The sequence below is a fragment of the Suricata suricatta genome, chromosome 9 (genome assembly GCF_006229205.1).
Source record: "Suricata suricatta isolate VVHF042 chromosome 9, meerkat_22Aug2017_6uvM2_HiC, whole genome shotgun sequence".
NCBI lineage: Eukaryota > Metazoa > Chordata > Mammalia > Carnivora > Herpestidae > Suricata > Suricata suricatta.
The window spans coordinates 64,468,032-64,490,782 of record NC_043708.1 but is presented as its reverse complement, the minus strand read 5'-3'; the positions used below and the strand labels follow the sequence as shown (position 1 = coordinate 64,490,782).

The 22,751-nt window shown below is 37.8% G+C and overlaps 1 protein-coding gene across 2 annotated transcripts in view; it reads right to left on the bottom strand.

Annotated features, from left to right (window-relative positions):
- Positions 1-22,751, bottom strand: part of PRKD1 (protein kinase D1) — a 312,778-nt gene that overhangs the window by 14,853 nt on the left and 275,174 nt on the right. For both annotated transcript variants that reach the window (XM_029952419.1, XM_029952420.1), the window contains 3 exons: positions 9,681-9,842; positions 9,020-9,118; positions 7,182-7,449 (listed from right to left, as the gene is read on the bottom strand). In XM_029952419.1, coding sequence (XP_029808279.1) covers positions 7,182-7,449; positions 9,020-9,118; positions 9,681-9,842 — 529 coding nt within the window. The remainder of the gene's footprint in view (positions 1-7,181; positions 7,450-9,019; positions 9,119-9,680; positions 9,843-22,751) is intronic.

Genomic DNA, 22,751 nt, shown 5'->3' with positions numbered 1-22,751 from the left:
GAGGTTAAACTTCCAGCGTCAGCTTAGGTCATGAGCTCGCAGCTCGTGAGTTGGAGCTCTACATCAGGCTCCGTGCTGACAGCTTGGAGCATGGAGCCTGCTTTGGATTCTGTGTCTCCCACTTTCTCTGTCCCTCCCCCAACTTGTACTCTGTCTGTCTGTCTCTCTCTCAAAAATAAATAGACATAAAAAAAGTTAAACAAAACAAAACATAGATTCCTTTCCATTAAGGACAATGAATCTTTTTTTTTTCAGATTTCTCTACTGTACTGTCCTTCTTCCCTCAATTAATTAGGTTATCTTAATGTGCTGGCCGCCTCTGTAATTTAGAACAGGGCCTGGCGTACAATATGAGATATGTATACACACATATATATGTAACATGTATTCAAAAGTATTAACTCTTAACATCAAATTATACATTAAGTCACACAGGCAAATATGTATAACTCAGTCCATTCACCTGGGCAGACTCCTAAATGAACTCTGTGGGAGCTATGGCTCTTCCAGCTCTCCTCACCTCTTTTCTATTCTCCTCCTCAGCATTGTAGATGTTTCATTATTTACATTCCTTTGCATAAGTATAGTAAAGTCAGACATGCTTGCTCTAAAGATTATCTAAAACTTTGAATCAATAACCAATATGTGGGATAATTTATAAGTAACTATTATGAACTATAAGATGATAACCCCTGCCTACCCTATAATATCAAGTTTCCAAACCTACATCCACTAAAAGAATTGTCATGTGTCAAAAAGATTCTCTTATCCTACAATCCTTTAATTGCACAAAGTGCAAAATCATGACACATATGTTAGTCTCTTGTTTATTATACATAACTTTGTCACACAAATTTTTGTATTTCCTGGAGTTTACATGTTTTCTTCTTTATTCTTGACAAAATAAACTGGTCAAAAAGCTTTTGCTATTCTTACTACTTTCATGGCAATCAATATTGAGATACATTTAACATTTGAAATAAATTACATGTCCTGACGGTAAATATCTGAGAAAGAAAATGTAAATGCAAAAAGAGGTTAGGAATTAGAGAAGAGTTTTACAATTTATTTAAATTTAAATATTGGGAATTTATTTGAGATTTTCTTGAGAGCAGTGTTCGGCTGTCAGGTCTTTCAGATGATCGGTGCTCTGAAGCAGCAGTTCTGAAAGTGTGATCCATGGACCTCTTACATTCTTAGCACAGGATTGTAGTTTATGGGGGTGGAGCCTGGGAATCTCCATTTTTAAGGAGGTCCTCCGATTAAATTTGGTGTTCTAAAGTTAAAAAATGCCTGCTAGATACCTAGAGCTACACTATGACAGGTTTAAAATAAGCCATAATAGAGAAGGTTCTTTGGCAAAATTATCAGAAATCCCTTGCCTTGCAAATATTTCCATGTTCTGTTAGGCAGTTTTTCCATTTCCCGTTTCTAAGCTCTACATCCCCGGTATCTACTTCTTAAGTCATAGAGCCTTGTTTGCAATTTTCTGATATTTTGGCAATGTCCACCCAAGATTTGCCCTTATTACTGTACCAGATGTGACAAATATGGAGAGCAGCTTGGTCTGTCTCTTCCTCTTTTGGAATTGCTAAAAATGCAATAAAGGAAGGGAATATTGATACATTATCAAGTAAGGCCTAATTTTCCTTAGTTTCATAGGATTATCTAAAAATGTTTAAGTAATAATGGGCTGCTCTTTCACTGAGATACAGTAAATTTGCCTAAGTAAGTATTTTAAAGTAAGGGTGCAAGTCATTTCAAGGAACTGAGAAAGGTCATAGGATGGATGTGTTAAGGGCCAAACTGAACCTAGTATGTGACAAAGCTAGAAGTAAGGCCATGTGTAAGCACTGATAGGTAACAATGGATTGACTGGATGATGTCAAATGGCCATCCAGTAGTCACAATGATGAAATGGAACAAGGCGTAATGCACAATACTGACTTAGAATGAATTGAAATGTTCTCAAACTCCCATCCCATGATTACCCAAAGTCTCTTCTTGTGCAATTATTTGTAATCATATGATTCATTCTGGAGTGTTTTATTGTATACATGCATTCTTATTTAGTTATATATGTGTAACTGTATTTACAATGTGTCTATTAGGTTAGATATAAGTAACTATATAGGAGTATAATTAAATGTACGGGGCCCGTGGGTGGCTCAGTCGGTTAGGTGTCCAACTTCAGCTCAGATCACGATCTCATAGTTTGTGGGTTTGAGCCCCGCATCAGGCTCTGTGCTCACAGATCAGAGCCTGGAGCCAGTTTCAGGTTCTATATCTCCCTCTCTCTCCGCCCCTCCCCTGCTGGTGCTCTGTTTCTCTCTGTCTCAAAAATAAATAAACATCAAAAAAATTATTTAAAAAATAAATGTATGTATAGTTATATATACATATACTTTATATATATAATTATTTACAAGTTTGTGTGTATAACTAAATACATATATATGGATAAATATATAGATATATCATGTAAAGTGAGTGGAAAATAGAAAGTGTTCGTTATATTTAACGTAATCTAGCTACGTCAATCAATGTGCTAAGCACTTTCCAGTGCAATTCCATTTAATACTTAAAATAACACAGGGAGTTAGGAATTACTGTCCCCATATCTGAGACAAGAAAACTGAGACCTAAGAGAATAAGCAAGTGGGATGAGGTCACCAGTCCACTAAGTGGAAGAGCTCTCAGCTCAGGTTGTTATCACAACATGATGTTGTTTCCCTGTATTTTTAGACATTATAAAAACTGTGTTGCTACTGCAGCTCTAAGCTAGTGAAAGCATATTAAAAATTTAATGTGACAGCATGGCAAAATCCGTTAGAAGGATAATCAAGAGGCTGTAAATGTAGTAGATAAGAGCATCTACCTTGGAGCCAGCTGACAGGATTTGCACCCCGGCCCCACTCAGGAAAGCCACTTAACCCTTGGTGCCTACACCCCCTCGTCTTTCAAATGGAAACAATTATAGTATCTACTCAAAGGTTGGGGTGATTAAATGAGTTCATATATGGAAAGTGTTTAAACAGTCCTTATCTATAATGCAAATGTTATGGAAGTGTTAGCTGCTATGATTTTTTTTCTTTGAAAATTTCTTATCTCCATTTTTCCTGTAACAATTGCTGAGTTAGGTTTTCCTAAGATTTTTCTCATTTTTCAAATCATACCTTGATTCAGAAAAAACATATTTTTAAAATGGACATCTGTTAATGCTTTCGTGTTTGTTTTTGGCCTCGTATCTTTCCCTGCAGGAACTTACTCTCTCTCCAGACTGGAGAGGCTCTCCATCGTCCATATGGCCAATCAAAGCCAGGTTCCTGCGGTGACAATGTGATTGTTCCCAGGGTGTTATGGGATTTAAGAAGAGCCAATCAGTGCCCCTTTCAGACACTGTATGGCTACTGATAAATAATTACTCTTCCATTCGGAGATCATGTACAATGAGTAGCATGTAAGCCTGGGGCCTCCGGGGGATCACTTTGCACCCCATGAAGAGTCCACCTGAGGGGAAAGCCATCATAAAGCAAAGTAGAGATGATGAGAGATGGGAAATATGACGCTGAACCACCAGATCCACAGAGATGAGGTTCACCTTTTGGACTTCCCCATTGTGTGAGTGAATATATTAACTTCTGTGTAAGTCAATTATAGGTTTCTATTATTTGCACACAAGAGTCCTAACTAACTTACTGCTAAATTATTAGTAAGCGTACTCCCAGAATGCCAGTACTCTTATTATACCAAAACAATGAATGAATTTAAAATATTCTCTATAGATTCCTAAATATCAAGCCATAAGAAATAAGCACCCTTCAGTGTACAATTATCTATGCTATAAAGAATGGAGACAAATAATTCGAAGTCCAAGCCCTGTCACTGTGTGACTTTAGGCAAGTCACTTATTAACCTTTCTGGTTTCTCTCTACTACAGAGGCTAAAACAAGTTACATATTGGAGGATTGCTGTGAGGTTCAAATGGTACGGGGTGAGCTCCACCACTCCAGGATATTGTACCATATTATAACAAGCCCATGTCTACACTAACAGAAAAATAAATGCATGACACAGGAATTTCTTTTCCTTCTGACACATCTATGAATGCTACAAAGACCTTACAACTTTCTTTTTTCTTTTGCTTTTTCATGCCAAGAGGCACACACACACACACACACACACACACACACACACACTCCACATGCACACACACACACACACACACACACACAACTACCAATATGTGTCTGAAGAATACTTGGGAAACATGCACATCAGTTTGCATATAATTTCCAAAATTATACAATCACTTCTTGGTTACCCGCCAGAGCAGTTGCTTAGCTTAGTGCTCTGCTATCCCTCTCCTAAATCCAAGTCCTTGGTTCACCCCACACCTGCCTGTCTAGATGCTTTTCACATCCTTTATCTCATTCAGTCTCAGTTACCAACTCATTATATAGGCAGGAATCATTATCCTGCTTTACGGATGAGGAACTGAAGCTCAGGGAAGGTTAAGTGATGGTTAATTAGAAAGGCAGATAGTACCATAACTCAGACCACTTGACTGTTGATCCTTACCTTTGATTTTTGAGTCACTGAGGTGCTTAGATTTTTATTTCCTTGTATCTATATATTTAGTGGCTCTGGAGTGGTTTAAAGTATATGGAGACTGAAAATTTACCAATATCACTTGTGACCATCCTTTTCCAATACTAGTTTCCTTGTGCATTTATCAGATCCTATGTGCTTAAAATTGCATGATCCCAGCCCCTGTTACAACTTTTCATGAGGGAATTTTTTGTTCTCAACAAGATAGTGAGATAGATAACTTTTTCTTTATGTTCTACTATTAGTACTGTTCATATACCAGCAACTAGGTAACTCATTTGTCATCCAGGGCAGCAATTAGCAAATAGTACAAGTCTTATACCTCAAAGGTAAGGATGAGTCAGAGTAACGTACTGAGGAGAGAGGCCAGTTAATTCCCAAACCTATTTAGAAAAGTGAAGTTCTATCTGAACGGGTCTCTACATCATTTTCTCTGAGTGATAGGAAATTTCTATCACTTAGAAAATCTGTAGCCACGTAAATATGTACTTCCTGGTCAAATATAAGTGCCTTTTAAATTTCCCATGTAATTCTCTTTCTCAAATGCTGTATCTCTTTCTTTGCAATTTGTAGTGACTGGCCTAACTTCCATCTCCTCTGAACGCAATTCTGACTAATCAAGTCCATAGTGATTCTTTCTCCTTTGAACTTGGCATCTCTCCATTCAACTTCAAGTTCTTTGAAGAATATTTTATTTTTGTCCTTTACTTTCATGTTACCTAGGGTGTGTGTGTGTGTGTGTGTGTGTGTGTGTGTGTGTGTGTATATTTGTGATTTCCCAAAAGAGTTTCTTGAGCCATTAATATCTAGGTCTCTGGCCTCTACCATCAGTGCTAATTAAATGTTCACCATCTATAGCTATTGGTTTCTGGCCTTAATAGGTTATATCTAACATCTAGGCCAGGACATTTCCATCGAATCAGAGAGCAAGCATCATTTATTCCACTACTTCAAGAAAAAGTACTCCACTACTCCAAGAAAAAAATATTAAAATGTAGAGGCAATTTACCCAAAGTTCTATTCCTGCAAAGCAGGAAAATGTGACAGGTGTCAGAGGTATTCCAAATTTGTACCATAGTAACAATAGCAAGTCCTTTTACTGGATTTCTGGATTGTAGGTATCAAACATAATGGTTAGCCATATTTAAAGGTAGGGTTTCCTAACAAGGATACTGGTCACAAGGTTATTTGAGAATTCCACCTTTTTGTCTCTAGGAAAAGAAACCTAATTATACTTTGCTTTTTGCCTCTGTTGAATTATCCTAAATATTTCATTAGTGCTTTGGCTACATGATAGTTCATTTGTAGGTCACAGATTCCTCTAAGATATATCCATCTAGCTATGATTTACAACTAATTAGAGAATGTTAAAGGTTGTTGCTAATAGTAACTCAAGGCCCTGATAATGGATAGTTCTTGTCACTTAATACTAACAGGAGTTAATTACCTCGGGCAGTTTAGATACGTTCTTTTCTGATTCCCACATCACTGCATGCAGTAACAGATATCAAACAGATGTTTATCTCTGACTGTACTTGCCTTTTAAAGTGGTGAGAAATTTGAACAAACTTAGAACTAGACATGGCCTGAAAACTAAAGGACTGGTGATCGGAGAATATGTGCTCAGAATGGGTAATTACCTAGTATATGTGGGTCCACACCCAGTGTAACTGGGTGTACACCCTGGGTATATACCTGTCTGGATTACATTCTGGCTCTGCCACTTACTAGCTTGGTGATTTTGGCCTGTGGTGTCCTTTCTTTTGCCTTAGTGTTCTTCTTTGAAATACAGCGTTAATAGTAAAAATTATCTTATGGAATTTTTGTGAGATTGAATGAACTCCAAAGTACACTCATTGGGGAATTCTACTCTGAAGCGTGCCATTTTCTCTTCCCTGACTGCCCCTACCACTTCATTTAAAACTCTCTTTTTAAGAAGAAGGAAAGATTTGTTAAGAATTTAACTGTGAATAATGCAACACTGTCAAGGTAATCGATCCTAAATAAATCATCAGAGAAACATATAGAAATTATATGTAAGAATCAAATGGAAACAACCTAAAAATATAATACCAGTGAAATGGCCAGAAAAAATCCCATACATACCTTAATGTCACACGAAGGAAATCAGCGCACAAAGAACTTGCATACTAATATGTAATATGATAATTCAATTATCACTATCATAGAGTTCTTGCACCCATAATAGATTAAAAGTGCTTAATACAGAAACAGGTATATGGTAGGTAAAGATTACTCTTGGTAGAGATTAGCTGTTTCCATTACACAAATGTGTAAGTATTTATAAATTCTAAGGAAATATATCAAAGTATTAACAGTTTCTTTTTATTTCATTTGCCTCTTAACATGTATTGCTCAATCTCTCTGTAACACATGTACATTTCATCAGGAGACATTTCTGCTCATTCTCAATGGACCTAAATCAAATTGTGCCCCTACTCCAGTGGACAATTTGCAATGAACATTTATCAGTTTAATAATTCTCTTTTGCTTTAACAATATAACACCTAAGGATTAAACCATTATCATTTCTGAATGGAAGATATTACCTTCATGAGAGATTTCCTTCCAGGGATTTGGTGGATACATGAAAGCTGCATTCTGGATTTGGTCGTGGATGTCTTCATCTTCATTAAATGGGAATGTGCCACTTAGGCTCACATAGATAATGACTCCAACAGACCACATGTCTAGAGAGCGATTATAGCCCTTGTTCCTTAGAACCTCAGGAGCCAGGTACGCTGGGGTACCCACCACTGACCTCCGGAAAGACTTTTCTCCAATGATCCGGGCAAAGCCAAAGTCGCAAAGTTTCACCTGTTGAAAATAATGGTTTGCAGGAAAGGTAAGGTCACAGATTGTGTGTCTGTGTGTGTCTTAGCCCAGGTCGGCCAAAGACAACTGTAATTTTTTACATATATTGTTTGGGTCCTCATGATGGAAGTAACTGCTAATTTCCTTTTTATCTACTTGAAGACAGTGATAGAAATTCTGGTACAAAAGCATATTTCATTCATAAAAATATCATCTAATCATTCTCCCTTCCTCCCCCCTACCCAAAACAAAGTGATAAATACGAAAATATGTTTACTCAGAAGTGTGTAAAGTGTTTTACAAGGAAGGAAAACATCATGTTGGGAAGGGACAGATTAAACTCAAGGGCTCATTATAAATAAAGGTTTATCCAAAGATTACAGAAATGCTTATTTGAAGGGGCACATGCACCCCTATGTTTATAGCAGCACTATCAACAATAGCCAAATCATGGAAAGAGCCCAAATGTCCATCAACTGATGAATGGACAAAGAAGATGTGGTGTGTGAGTGTGTGAGTGTGTGTGTGTGTGTGTGTGAGTGTGTGTGTGTTTGTGTATAACGGAATACAACTCAACAATGAAAAAGAATGAAATCTTGCCATTTGCAACAACATGGATGGAACTGGAGGGTATAATGCTAAGTGACACTAGTCTGAGAGAGGCAGCTATCCCATGATTTCACTCATATGTGGAAACTGAGAAACTCAACAGAGGAACATGGGGGAAGGGAAGGAAAAATAAGATAAAAAGAGACAGAGAGGCAAACCATAAGAGACTCTGAACTACAGAGAACAAACTGAGGATTGCTGAAGGGGGGTTGCGGGGTGGGTTAAATGGGTCCTGGGCATTAAGGAAAGCACTTTTCGAGATGTGCATTTTATATGTGAGAGATGAATCACTGGGTTCTACTCCTAAAGCCAAGACTACACTGTATGTTAAGTAAGTTTAAAATAAATTAATTAAAAATAAATAAACACATAAATAAGCAAATAAATAAATAAATAGAGGTTGAGGGATAAGCATTGAGACTTGCCATGTTACTACAATAATCCCCCAAATTAACTCTGCAAGGGAACCTAGACAGGACGTGAAGATGTCAAGGAAGCAAGGTGGACAGCCACCTGTGGCTTAGTCAGCTCACTTCAGTGACTTATATCACTTCAGTGATGATTCTCTGGGAAGACATGCAGTTGTTTTCCATCCTCAGAGCTGAGGAAAAGCAGAAACTTGCCCTTGTCCATGAGAACACCATTGAGTTTAAACATCCCTGGGACCCTTTAGGGTCCTCCCTCCCAGGCCAGCGCTTTCCATGCCAGGCTGCCAGCACACCAGGATCTGGGTACAACACAAGGTGACAAACCCCAGTGAGAAGGCTCCTGTGTTGGCTAAGGCAGGCTGCACTACAAAGCCAGAGGGACGAGACTGCAGTCTTGAAAATATGAGAAAGAAAACATACGGATGAACATGAACAGGTAAAACTTGAAACAAATCAAGATTTGAGGAAAACCAGTGACAGAATCCCGCAAGGGAGTGGGGGCAGCTGGCTTTGCCGAGAGAGGCTTTTCTACTTGCCTGGGGGAAGGGGTCTGCTGAAGCTAGCAACACGTTTTCTGGTTTGAGGTCACAGTGAACAATATTTTTAAAGTGAAGATGCCGCAAAGCCACAAGTATCTGTAAAGAAGAAAATAATCACAATGATTTTATTTTGGTCTATTAGTTCATTTGAAAATGTTTTTGACTAGGACATAAATTGGAAGGGCCATGAGAAAACTCACAATGAACACTTAAGCTCCTTTACACGCACAGCACTGAAATGAGCTAAATTAACAGCAGGTTTCTAAGGAAACGTCAGTGAAAAAAGTAGTATGTTATGGTACTGATACAGCAACCAAGACAGGTGTAGGTTGTCAATAATATCAGTTGTCAATAATATCTTACAGGGATGCCCGTTCTTGAAGATTTTCAAAGAACCAGGACTCAGCCACTGTGTAATTTAAAATTTCATGGGGAGTTTTAATACGTGGGGCTGCATACACATTACTCACTTGGTAACCTGGACTCTGGAGACCACAGATACAAAAGAAATAATACTATAAGCACCTGCAACCTTTCTGAGTGTAATTTAGACTTTGGAGGTAGGGACTAAACAAGGCTAGAAAAAATGCAGTTAAGCAGCGATAACGTTTGATATTGAACATTATCATTTTTTTTCTGCCTCTAATTGATTTCTTACCTGAGTAATTAAAAACTTCGTTATGTGCTCTGGCAACCTGCCCTTTTCACTTGACAAGATCATCTCCAGCATGTCTCCATGGAGTTTTTCCATAACAACAAACACTCTTTCAGGCGTCTCAAACATACACTCCAAATTTACAACACCAGGGTGATGAAGGTTCTATTAAAGATAAATAAAGCACTTGAAGAAAATGAGTTTTTTGATACTGTTTGGCAAGCTCACTGATTATATAAAACTGTTCAAGCTTTAAAGCTATGGAGAAACCCACACTTCAGATTCTTAACATTTCTAAATTCCACATGTGCTGCCTTAAATTTTGAAATTCTAATGTCTCCACAAAATGTATCATTACTTTCTATGCATAGTGAAATTATTTTTTCTATGCTTGAAAACCTAAGTTCCAGCACTGTGAATTGCTAATTAGGTTTTAATTAGAATACCATATTGAGAAATATGTAATTTCTTAGGATCATCTCCAGTATTAAGCACACCACCCTAAATAAGTATACCAGGCCGTCTCTACACACTTGGGAGAAAGTGAACACAGACAAGATGAAATCTATACTTGCAGTGCATCTGATGGCACTGATGTACAGCCTTAGTCAAAACCTTTTGGAATTGCTCTGCTACTGAGAGGCTGCAGTAGTTTGCTACCAAAGCTCTTACACAGAGTTTAGATTGCCAGGAAAACAGAAAAGAAAAAAATTATTGAGCACATGTTTTGTTTGGTCTCTCTGATGCTTATGTGGTGGTCCTGTATAGTTTCCAAGCACTCAATAAATATTTCCACAATAGGGCAGTGGCTAATGACAGGCTGCATTTGACTTGACATGAATTTTTAAAAATTTATTTATTTAACAAAAGCAAGTAGGGGAGGGGCAGAGAGAGAGGGAGAATCCCAAGTAGGTTCCACGCTGACAGCCCGACTCAGGGTTTGAACTCACAAAATTGTGAGATCATGACCTAAGCTGAAATCAAGAGTGGGATGCTTAACCAACTGAGCCATCCAGGTGACTGACGTGTTGTCACAGAGGTTATGTAAAATTACTCTTAACAGTAGATGGACCTAGTGATGATGCTTGAGTCTGAATTTTGCTGTGGAGTCATCAACCATGCCTTTGATCATCTGATCTTTATTTTGCTTTTTTCCTGTGTACAACAAAAATGCTAACATTAAAAGAAATATTATATATCTCACTATTTTTTCTTTTATCTTTTTTAATGTTTATTTATTTTTGAGAAAGAGAAAGAAAGTCAGGGTGCAAGCACAAGAGGGGCAGAGAGAGAGGGAGACAGAATCTGAAGCAGACTCCAGGCTCTAAGCTGTCAGCACAGAGCTTGACGCGGGGCTCAAACTCAAGCACCCTGAGATCATGACCTGAGCCACAGTCAGAATCTTAACTGACTGAGCCACGCTTGCACTCTCCACTTATATTTCAATGAGAAACAGAGAAAAAAATCATCAGGGAGCCTGAGTGGCTCAGTTGGTTTGGAGTGTGACTCTGGATTTCGCCTCAGGTCATGATCTCACAGTTCCTGAATTTGAGCCCCATGTTCCATGGTGGGACCTGCACTGAGAGTGTGGAGCCTGACTGGGGTTTTCTTTGCTTCCCTCTTTCTACCCGTCACCTGTTCATTCATTCTCTCTTTCTTTCTCTCTCTCTCTCAATAAATAAACTAAAAAAAAATTGTACTTGTTTCCAAAAAAAAAAAAAAAAAAAAAAAGAAAAAGAAAACATCATCATGAATACAAACTACTTAAAGAAGAATCAGGGAGTAACTTAAATGTGCTAACAGCTGAATAGGAAAAAAATAATAAATACTTTATTTTAGAAAAACATTCTTAGTGATAAAAGTGTATATAAAATGAAATTTCCATTAATGACTTTAAACATGAGATGGTTCAGTATTCAGACCTCACAGATGGATACAGGGGCGGGGGTGGTGAGCGGCAGAAGGGGACGCAGGGGAATATGCACCAAAGTCATCCTTCCACCCATCAGTAAGGAACGCCTGGCATGAACTGCATACAGAGCCATGCCATGGCTGGCAGAAGCTCCCATGATGATAACCTGTCTCTTAGGATGCCTTTCCCCCACTTTGGCCATTTTGATCTCTGCCTCAGACTTCTGATGGGTCTTTTTGGTCTGAGCCTTGGTGCCCAATCACGTTGTACCATTGATGCGGTCATGGAATAGCAAGTTTCTGGATGTGGTCCTAGTAGATGTCTACACATCTGCCCAAAAGCCTTTCACCTCCAAAGTGCTGCAGTCATCATTCTTGAAACTGTCACACTGTTAACTGGTCAGATCTGGCTACTTTGGGATAGATCAGGCCTCCAGAGTCATTCTCTCCTGGTCAGAGCTGAAGCACATGGATAGGGTGGGATTAACAGAGCTCATGCTGTCACTACTATTACTTTATTTGTCCTGACTGCCTACAAATAAGACCAGACAGTTGCTGGGCTTTGAGCAATATGGGAGTGCCAGATCCTCAGGCGGAAGACTCTAGTTAATGTCTACATGAGTGTGGTTGATGTGCGGTAGGGAATACCAGCGATGGCACTGCTCATTCCTGAACCTGCACGTAGGCCACCACATGCTCTTGCCATCCCCTTTCCTGAGAGAGGAGCCACAGTGAATGGAAAGACCAGCCCCTGTGTATCCAGGCATTTCAGCTGCCCTCTTTTAAATCAATGATGACAGGAAAGGCTTTAAGAATGACATGTGTCCTGCCTGAGTTATGATCCTCCTGGAACAAGTCCACCATAAGATGTGCTAAGTATATCTTCTTTTCTGAGTATTTTCTAAACTAACTTTTTTTTATTTAAAAAAGAAAACAATATTTATTTGAGAGAGAGAGAGCACATGCACATATGGGCACACAAGCAGAGGAGGGGCAGAGAGACAAAGAGGGGGAGAGAGAATCCCATGCAAGCTCCACGCTGTCAGCACAGAGCCCCACGTGCAGGGCTCAGTCCCACTAACCATGAGATCATAATCTGAAGCAATATTAAGGCTCAGAGGCTTAACTGACTGAGCTACCTAGGCTTCTCTGAACTGATTGTTTCTCGTATTTATCTTGCTTTAAGCATTTAAGCAGTGTTCTGGAAAGTTTGGCTTTCTTAAATGACCAAATGTTTCTTAAATGTTGATTGGGTGGAGAGGAGGAACAATAAATAGGAAGGCAGGAGACAGATGGAAACAGGTAGCAGCAAGGCAAGGGGTCACCCACATGTAGACACAAGAGCAATTGTCATGTGAAGAAGATAAAGGTAAAGGGGGCACGGGAAGGGCAGGGGAGAACAGAGCGTCGTTGTAGTGGCTCAGACTGCTGCTTCTGCTTACCCTGGTTTGGGCTGTGGAGGGTGAGGGAGAAAAGGGAGTCAGAAAATGGCCAGGAAGCTCTCCTACCTAAATTAGCCAAATATGTATGTTGCAACATTGCTCTCCAGGTTCTTCTACTTCTATTCCTCTAAGAATGTGAGTTCCTAGAAGTACTAAAGGTCTTCATTCAGTAATTCTTTTTTCCTCTTTCCTGTACTATAACACGACTTAATGATATACAGAGGTGAGGACTTAAATGTGTTTATCTATTTGGCGTACTCCCAGAATGCTCTAGGCCACAAGTATGGAATGAATTAATGAGCCTGTTCACTGTCAACTATCTTGTGCCATGTCCATGGTAAACTCTGAAAGACTCTAGAATGTCCTCTAATAGCATCTTTATGAAAAGGATAAAATTTTGCTATTTTTAATAAGGGACTTCGAATACAGTTAAGTATATCGATTTTAAAAAGTTCAGTAAAAGTTGAATTAAAAGTCACATATACACAACTGGGAAAAAGAAATGTTTTAGGAAAGTTTGGGGTGTTTTTTGCACTTGGCCCTTGCTCTTTTTTAAAAATAATTAAGCTTTATAGATTTGTTAAAGAATACCCTTAGTGCCATCTGAAAAATCTTTCCAAGAGCGAAATGACTTTTTTTCCTGCAGAGCTGATACATAACAAGTTGATATTTTTAACGTGTATCACGTGTAGGTGAGACAAGGCCATCACTTGTGTGCTTACACATAAGCTGTACTTTTTGCACTGAACCAAATGACCAAAGTTGTTCTTCTATTTGACATTAACAAAAGAAAAGAGAATAGAAAAAGACATGCCTTATTTATCCAAATTCTCCCTACTATACTGATGAGTACTTCTTTAGCCTAGCAAAGATAATAATGTTTAGAGACTTGGAATAAAACAAATTCAAGCCAATATTTTCTATTATCGTGTATGATTCATATTAATTTTTAATTTCTGAAGAGTGACTCTAAGATAAGTTTCAGCCCAAGAGATCCATGTGACTTGCTCACAATTTTACTTTTCTGTATAAAATATGGAATAACTTTTCAACTTTTCCTACTCATGTCCAAAGTAACCAAATTAACTTAGAAGTGGCTTGATGATTTTAACACTAAGCATGGGATACTAGTGTTCAGAAAGAATATACCTAGCTTCTCAGGCCTATCTCAAGAATTCAGATAATAAATTTCATGGCAGAGTGAACTACTACTGGACTCTTTGACCATCTGTTTGTTACATTTAAGTAATTTAATTTTCAGGAAATGAAACATTTGGTCAAGTACAGGAAAGAATAGTGTCCATTCACACTTAACAGATTGATGACATATCCATGGGGTGAATATAAATTATTTTGAAGTCTGGAGGAAATACCATTTGGAGAGCAAGACAAAAATCTAACTGATTCGAGTTGCCTAGAGAATTCTTATATAATCAATGGAAACTAGTCACTAAAAGCAAGAGCTTTTATAAAAATGAAAATATTTTATCTAAAAGAAAGGAAACAAAAATTTAATTAACACTTTTAGTGTACATATACATTCTGTTTTAGGTTATACTTTTCAGATTCAAGTCAAACAGTATTTCATTGATACTTATATTCTTCTAATTAAAATATTCATTTCATACTTTTAGCTGTGATTAAAGATGTCATGTTTTCCCCTTCTTCATTCAGTCTTTAGGATTAGTATACTCAAACATATTAGAGACAGGAAGGAGGAGAATTAGAATCACCATGTCTTTTTAACCATGTCATGTTTAAGAGCAATACAGCCGGAATACAGGGACTGCTGACCACTTTTCTATCAAACACCTAAATGTTTCAGTTCACAGTGAGACAGAAAGAAATAAACTTAACAGTGATAAGTCTAAGGTCTAAATTCTAAATGCCCTGCAGAGCAGAACAAAGAATATTTCATTACACGGTGCTGTTCATGGAGATCTGAGGTACCTTTCTCAGAGGTAAAGCACTGTGGCAATGACTTTGTTGATCCTCATTACTGCCCATTTGCCAGTGTTAAGAGTACATCTTCTTATCCATTTTCTAATCACATTCTCCTACAATTTATGCTTCATTTAATGCCTCTAGAAATCACAATCACCTGATGTCTTATAAAAGGGAAATAGCATGTAATTCCCTGAGAGAGGCTAAAAAAGTCATTGTAGAGAGCAGGTGATTATCAGGCTCAGTACAGATAATACCAAAATTGGTAAGGGGAGCTAAGCTATCTCTCCTAAATTACAATATCTTATATCCAACAGTCTTTGGGTATGTTCATTTAAACAAAAGATGTCCAACAACAGAATCCCTGTCTTTCCTTCCAATCTTAGTCTTCTGGTCCTATTTCCTCTCCTGGTAAATGGCCAGCCATCTGGGTCAGAAACCTGAGAGTTATCCTGAACATTCCCTTTCCCCTCACTTCTAATAACCAGTTGGTCTCTACAAGTTTTAGAGACTTCACCTTCATCCTCACCATTAATTCCTTGGTTTGAGTGTTATCTCTCTTCTGGGGGGGTGCTACAGCCTCCCAACTGATCTCCTTGTCTTAGGTCTTGTTCTCCTCCAGCCCACTCCTCGAGCTAAGATAAGAGTCTGATGCTTAACTGATTAAGCCACCCAGGTGCCCTTAGCGCATTCCTTAAAGGGCTGCCACTGTGATTCTGCTCAATCCATCTTGCTTCTACCTCATAAGGAAATAAGTGCCAGCTCTAGGAGATGCACCCTTTATCGTGGCACGTGGGACCCTTCACCATCAGCTACTTCTCCTCCTCCCATCCAAGTATTTCCCCAACTTCTTTTTTTTTCTCCTATATATCTACCCTTCTCTCTGGCCATAGTAAACTATTTTCAGAACAAGTACCCCTCTTTGTCTCCTTTTTACACTTTCCTACACATTTCCTCTCAGCCTGAGTCGGACCATTTTGCCTGGTATGAACATTCAGCTATTGGACAGCTTTCATGGACTCTCGCAGTCTGACTTGGATGTCTCTGCAACCCTCTTCCCTCAATCCTTGATAAATTCTCTTTCATAACAGTTAACATATCATACCTAGCTATTGGTGGATCTATGTGTCCTACCTAGAAGACTATAAGCTCCATAATGCCTGTACTTTATCAATTTTATTCCCAGGCCATGTAGGCTTAGTGCCTGCTATATTAAATGTCCAGCACAAATTTGTAAATTTGATTGAAAGATGAACAGTTCCTATATCTCCTTACTTTTCAGTATATGGATAACAAAGATTTAAATGATTTTATTGAAGAGATGATGACAGATGCCTGACATATTTAGTTAGCACATTCTGCAGCACATAGGCTATATGTTGATATCCTCTCTTCATATAAAATACAGTACATGAATTTTTCATTGTGAGTTCAACTTGAATCTGCTAGTAAGCAATGTCAGGATTCCAATGACCAATATCATTATAAGTAATGCTTTTTATGATAAATACTAATAATACAGATGTGAATATCAAAGAGGTCCCCAATGGTAAGAGTTGAAAAATAATTTTGTAAACTCTCGGGGGAATGACAAAGACATCCTGGTGGTTTCTAAGTCCCACTCCTTCAAAATATATAAGTTTTGGCCACTGCTCTCATAAATATTTCAATATATTTGAAAGGAAAACACAAAATTTTAGTGCTATTTAGGTGATTTGTATTTATTTTATATCTTCCTCTCAATAAAGACATATTCATAGTGTCAGCTCATTCTCAAATGCCATGAGGCAAGAGTCATCAGCAAGAAATAAGTAAAGCAGCAGCAGCTGAAGACGACCATCAGGATACTCCTCCTAAATTATTCCTTTCCCTCCATGCCAACCCTCCCTTACATGAGTTGTGAAAACCCAACTTCCTAAAATTTCATTATTGTCCCAAGGGTGAGAAATAAAACAATGAAAATGTGCCATTTAGATAATAAAGATCACTTACTTCTACCTTCTTGTATAGAAAAGGCCTTTGGACACCCTTCTCTATCTTCGTTTTTGCTTTAGCTCAGAGCAGGCACAACGACAAGAAAAGCCTCAAAGCCAGGAGCCTTATTTCAGAGGCACAGTTTCTGGAGACAGACTGCCAGAGATTGTACTTCAGGTCTGCACATTCCACTGACTTACATTTCTTTGTATTTAAAATGGCAGAACATGTGTCTAATTCTGTAATGTAACTAGGGCTTGATTGTTTAATGTATATAATGTACCTAGAATCATGCCTGGTACCTAGAAAAGTTAGCTGATACTGTTAATAGGCAGGTTTTCTGCCATTTTCAGAAGATCCGGGTCACATTTCTCTCTCTAGTTTGATACCTAAAAGTTTACAGTAAGTGGTAGAATAAAAAATTTCTTTTTGCCTTTCATCTAACAGAGTCTACAGGTTAAGTGTGAAACTTAAACAGACTTACATCTTCTAATTTGTCCTCCCCATCTTTCTTCTTGCCATGTCTTTAGATGTCAGTAATGGCAGAGGTGCGTCCACTCTGAGGTCAATCACATGAAGACCTTATTAAACTAGGTGAAAGCCCTTCTGGACTAAGGTGAGAATGGAGATCACTTGGTTGTATGTAAATGCATGCTCATTTCACGTTCAGTTGGCAAACATCTACAGTTTAAATGGGCTCATATTTTAGTAGTTATCTTTAATCATTTTTGGCTAATTTAATCTGTAAAATTTTAGAAAGGTACATTGATGACAATCTACAGAGAACAAAATAAAGCTAACATACACTGTCAGAGGAATAAATGCATACAATATTACTTCAACAACAAGACCAGATATAACAATCCATCCTCTTGTAAGTAGATAATGCTGGCTGACATTTAGATCGATGAGGCCACAAATTTAACCTACTGGACTCTTGGAACTCAGAAACATTCATATAATTTTTGGTAAGAATTGTTCATACCATCCAACAGAAGTAGAATGCAACTTACTTTTGTTGTAGCAGTAATTAGTACAGATTGATGCTAGATTAATACAATCAAAAATTTTGTGTGAGAAATGGTAAGCTGAAGCATCTTCATTAACTGCTAAAGCAAAGGATAGACCTGCAATGTTCCTGGCTCTCAAGGGAGTCAACTTGTGGGAGGTCAGCTTGTAATGCACAATTTATCACAACACTTTTTCTCATCTTAAATGAGCTTTAAGTCTTGTGTATCCTATGAATACACATTAGCCCAATAAATTAAAAAAAAAAGAAAAAGAAAAAGGACCAATTCAAGATCTGCATAGCAAGAAAATCAACGGAGGTCTGATGCATGATTTTCTATTTATGTCAGTCCATAAACCTGTCTATACTTCCATCAGTCATTCTTTTACATCAATTCTGGAAATGCTTCAATCTAGCTTTAGACTTCAGGGTTGCTGCAGACACATGATAAATATAATGAGTCTTCTCTTTTCCATATGAGAAGAGAGGCAGATAAATGTAGAGGGGAAGGAGAAGCATATAGAAAACAATACTTTGAAAAAACCCTCTTATCATCTTTCATGCTGTTTCTAGCCTTCCTTGACTTTTCACCAGATACAAATACCATAAATATATGTGGTATTTTCCACTCATCGCCTGGAATCCTTCGAATCTGAGGTAAGAGAAAAATTTAAAATCCCAATCCAGGTGTCCTGAGCCTGTCATCTGAAATGATACTCTGAGGTTTCTTTGGAATTAGTGTTATTTATATATGGCTGAATTTGATACTGGTATTTGGGAGTAGGACGAGTGGTTTTTATCAGAAGAACTTGGGAAAGACTCTCACACAGAAAGGATCTTGAACATACTCCAGTACTTAACCCTTAAGCCCCAACTAAGACCACAATTTCAAGTTGACTAGGTAAAAGGTGTGATATTTGAGAGCTAACACAAAGACTTCAAAGACAGAAAGTTAACAAAAGACCAATGCCTTAAAAAAAAGTGTAACATTCCATCCATAAAGTATGATCCCCCCATACTTTCTTCCATGCTATTACTCAGTTTGTGTTTAGAGGAAAGGCAGGAATTAAAATTATGGTTGTTAAAATAGAAAAAATTGGAATTTGTAAATCAAGATGTATTTATTGTATATGATAGCTGAAAAATGGCTCAAATATCTGGATTTTTTTTCAACTTGCTATCAAATGCATTAGCAATGGAGACACATCTGCAACACTTTTTTTTTGTTTCCTGTTAATCTATCTGGCTAGAAACATGAATGCATAAATCTAATCTAGTCTTGGTGTTAGATTTAAAGTGTAATTTTTAACAAATCATATCACTGTAGCCCAGCCTCTATATTTAGATGCCAGCACTCCAGAAAGCATAACATTTTATTATAGCGTTAAATGATCTGTGCAGACATATAACCCTTCTGACATCTTATATACCAGAAAATGGGAAATGGAGTGAGTATATAGGGTCTACTGGACAGCAATAGAAGACAGACATTATTGGCAAACAGGTCAAAGGTTGATATTTCACATTTGTATAAGGTTTCTGTGGCAAAATGTGTTTAATTGGTATATTCTCAAAATTAAACAAGTTCTTAATTATGGGGCTTCTCAGAATCTTTAATAAGTGAAAGACTGTATTCACTTCCAAGACATGGATGACCTGGATATCAGGTATCAGATACATATTTTCTAAACTGTCTTAATGAAGGAATCTTGACCTCCAACCCCTTCCATGAAGAACCTCAAGAGACTAGTATTCTTTTAAAAATAAGCTAGGAAACACTGATTAAAAAACACTTGATATATTATTTAATTTAGTTCCCTCAAAACATTCCTGCAAAGCAAGCACAGCAAGCCAAATGAATTCTAATTCATAATTAAGGAAATCAAAGTTAAAAAATATTTACCCACCTCCCAAAAGGAGGAGGAGGAACAGGAGGGGGAGGAGGAGGAGGAGGAGGAACAGGAGGAGAGGAAAGAAGAATTTAACTTGGAACATGGCTTTTGACACTAAGTTTTCACTCTAACTTCTTACTGAACAGAATATTTATTTGGAAAAATTTCTAAGTTCATTTTCTTTTTCTTAGAATAGATCTTTGATCCCTTTTCCCCTTTATTATAGCTATGCATATACATAATCAATAGGCTTCATTTTTTGGAACATGGAGAAGATAGTAAGATTACCTCAGAGCTATAAAACATGTCTTATCTAAAGAAACAGTTTCATGAAAATTCTTCATGCAATAAAACAGAAATACTTGAAGAAGTATACTATACATATTAGATGAAACAAAAGAAGTATAACTAACCTCTTCCTACACACTAAAAGATAAGGTACTCAAATGTTGTATATTTTTCTCTAGAGAAAGAAAAACAGACTCGTTCATGATTTTTAAAGAAATTACCAGTCTGCAAAAATTTTCAGTTTCCCACCCACACTTGGCAATGTTATTTTCTGGTTTTCTAGCATGATCATCTCTTCTCCACCTCCTGATCATCCTTTTAAACTAAAGGAACAAAGCCATTTACTTACAAATTGACATTTTTATACAAAACGGTAAGCAATGCTGTATTATCTGCTGGCATGTTCAGTAACTCTGTATTCCCCTCACTTCTTCAGTAGGACTACACAGTTTGTTCAATAAACATTTACTGAGCACCTGTCAGGGGTCACGCTTATGTTAAGGTGTGTTCAGGCCCAGGCTAGGCTCTGAGTCAATCATGTTCTTTTTTAGGGTGAAATGTTTCTAGGTTCTATATTTAGGGAATTCAACAAGCTATGGGAACTGGTTTCTAGGAGCTAGACTTTACAGCCTAGTAGTGGCAATACTGGTAATGGCTAATAAGAATGGCACCTTCACTATATGCTAGGCACTGCTAGGAGTTTCACAAAATTATCACATTGGAGTCTCAAAACATCTCTACAAGGTTTTCTAGATAAGGACGCTGAGGCTCAGAGAGCTTAAGTAATTTATCCAAGCTCCTAAGAACTCTTAAATAACAAGTCTGAGCTTTGAACCCAGGCATCTGATTCCAGACCTCATGCTTTTTAAACTCTGTACTATGCATTGCTTTAATACTTTTTGTGGGGTCAAATCCATTAGTCCTGGGGTCCTGCCTGTTCTAACTGGTGTGCTTCAGGGTCCATGACACATGAGCCTCCTCGCTATGATCTCACAACCCATCTCAGCATACTGCCTGGATTTCTGAATGCTGCCTGTGGCCAATCTTCTCATTTCAGGGCCCTCTCTACCATTATGACACCCACCTCAATAAATTGCCTTGACAATTCTTTAGCAACCTGGCTGGTGGGACTTCCCTAGAGCTGTTTATTTCTAAGCCCATGTACCATCACAGGGTTGTTCTATGTTATCAAATCCCCTCTCGATGTTGAGGTTCCACTTTATTTAAAGGTATCACTCTGACATGTTCTCTGATTTCCTTTGCACCCAAAGCCCAATCCACCCCCCGCCACGATTCAGTTTTTGAGACAGCTTGTAACATTTAGAATAACTAGCAGTTTTCTCCTTATTAAATTCTACAAACTCTTCCTCCTTATCAAATACCATAATTTTCTAATTAGAACCTAAAATTTAATAATTCATATAGAAAGTTTTATGTCAAAGATCCTGAGAAAGAATTTAAGAAAATATAGTATGTGATTTAAGACCATTTTGTCAAATATTAATCAATTACTTATAATGTCTTTACTACTGTGCTAGGCATTGTGGAAGGTGAAAACAAGGTGTTCTGAGTCCTTCAAATTTGCATATAGCTAATTATTACATAAGAAGTATTTGATAAGAATTACTACTTTATATGAAGACTAGAAACCATAGATAAACAGGAGATATGGAAAACAGCACAAGAGAGGGAGGATTGGTATATCTTGAGGATTAATCAAACATGGATAAACCAAGTAAAGCAAGATGGGCATCCAGGATTGGAATTAAAAGCTGAGCAATGGCCAGAGCTTAAGAGTAATGATGAGAACAGTAATTCGAAGAGAAATGAAAGGCTCAGTTGAATAGGAGTGATAAGGTCCAGCATGATCACCTACAATGTTAAAAACCAGGAAATATAGATTTGATGAAATAAGAAAACTACTAAGCCAGGGACGGATAGGATGGAAACCACTAAAGTCTCAACTGGTTGTGATCTTCAGATGAACTAGAGGAAAACCAGGGCCAGCAAAGTGATAACGGAGTGGGGCTGTGGGGTATGTGTGTTGGGGGGAGGGCAGGGGAGCGGGCAAGCTATCAAAAATATCACCTGTTGCAGTAATCAAGGCATGAATTTATAATTTCTTTTTTAATGTTTTATTTATTTTTGATATAGAGCATGAGAGGGGGAGAGGCAGAGAGAGAAGGAGACACAGAACCGGAAGCAGGCTCTGGTAGGAGAAGGAGACACAGAACTGGAAGCTTAGCTGTCAGCACAGAGCCTGACATGGGGCTCGAACACACAAACGTGAGATCTGACCTGAGCTGAAGTCGGAGGCTTAACCAACTCAGCCACCCAGGTGCCCCAAGGCATGAATTTAAAAGCCTGGTCTAGACTAGTGGCAATGGAAATGTTAAGGATGAAGACAAGACAACTGTGTAGAAAGAAAGATGAAGAACAGAAGCACTTTGTCTCTAGTAGTTGAAAGGAGAAAATAACCTCTAACAAGGTTTTCTTGTCTTTTAACTTTTTTCTCTATAATATGCCATCCTCAAATGCTAACTTGATCATAACTTTAAAAAAAAACACATTTCAATAATTTACAATCACCAAAGCAGAATAAAATGCAATCATC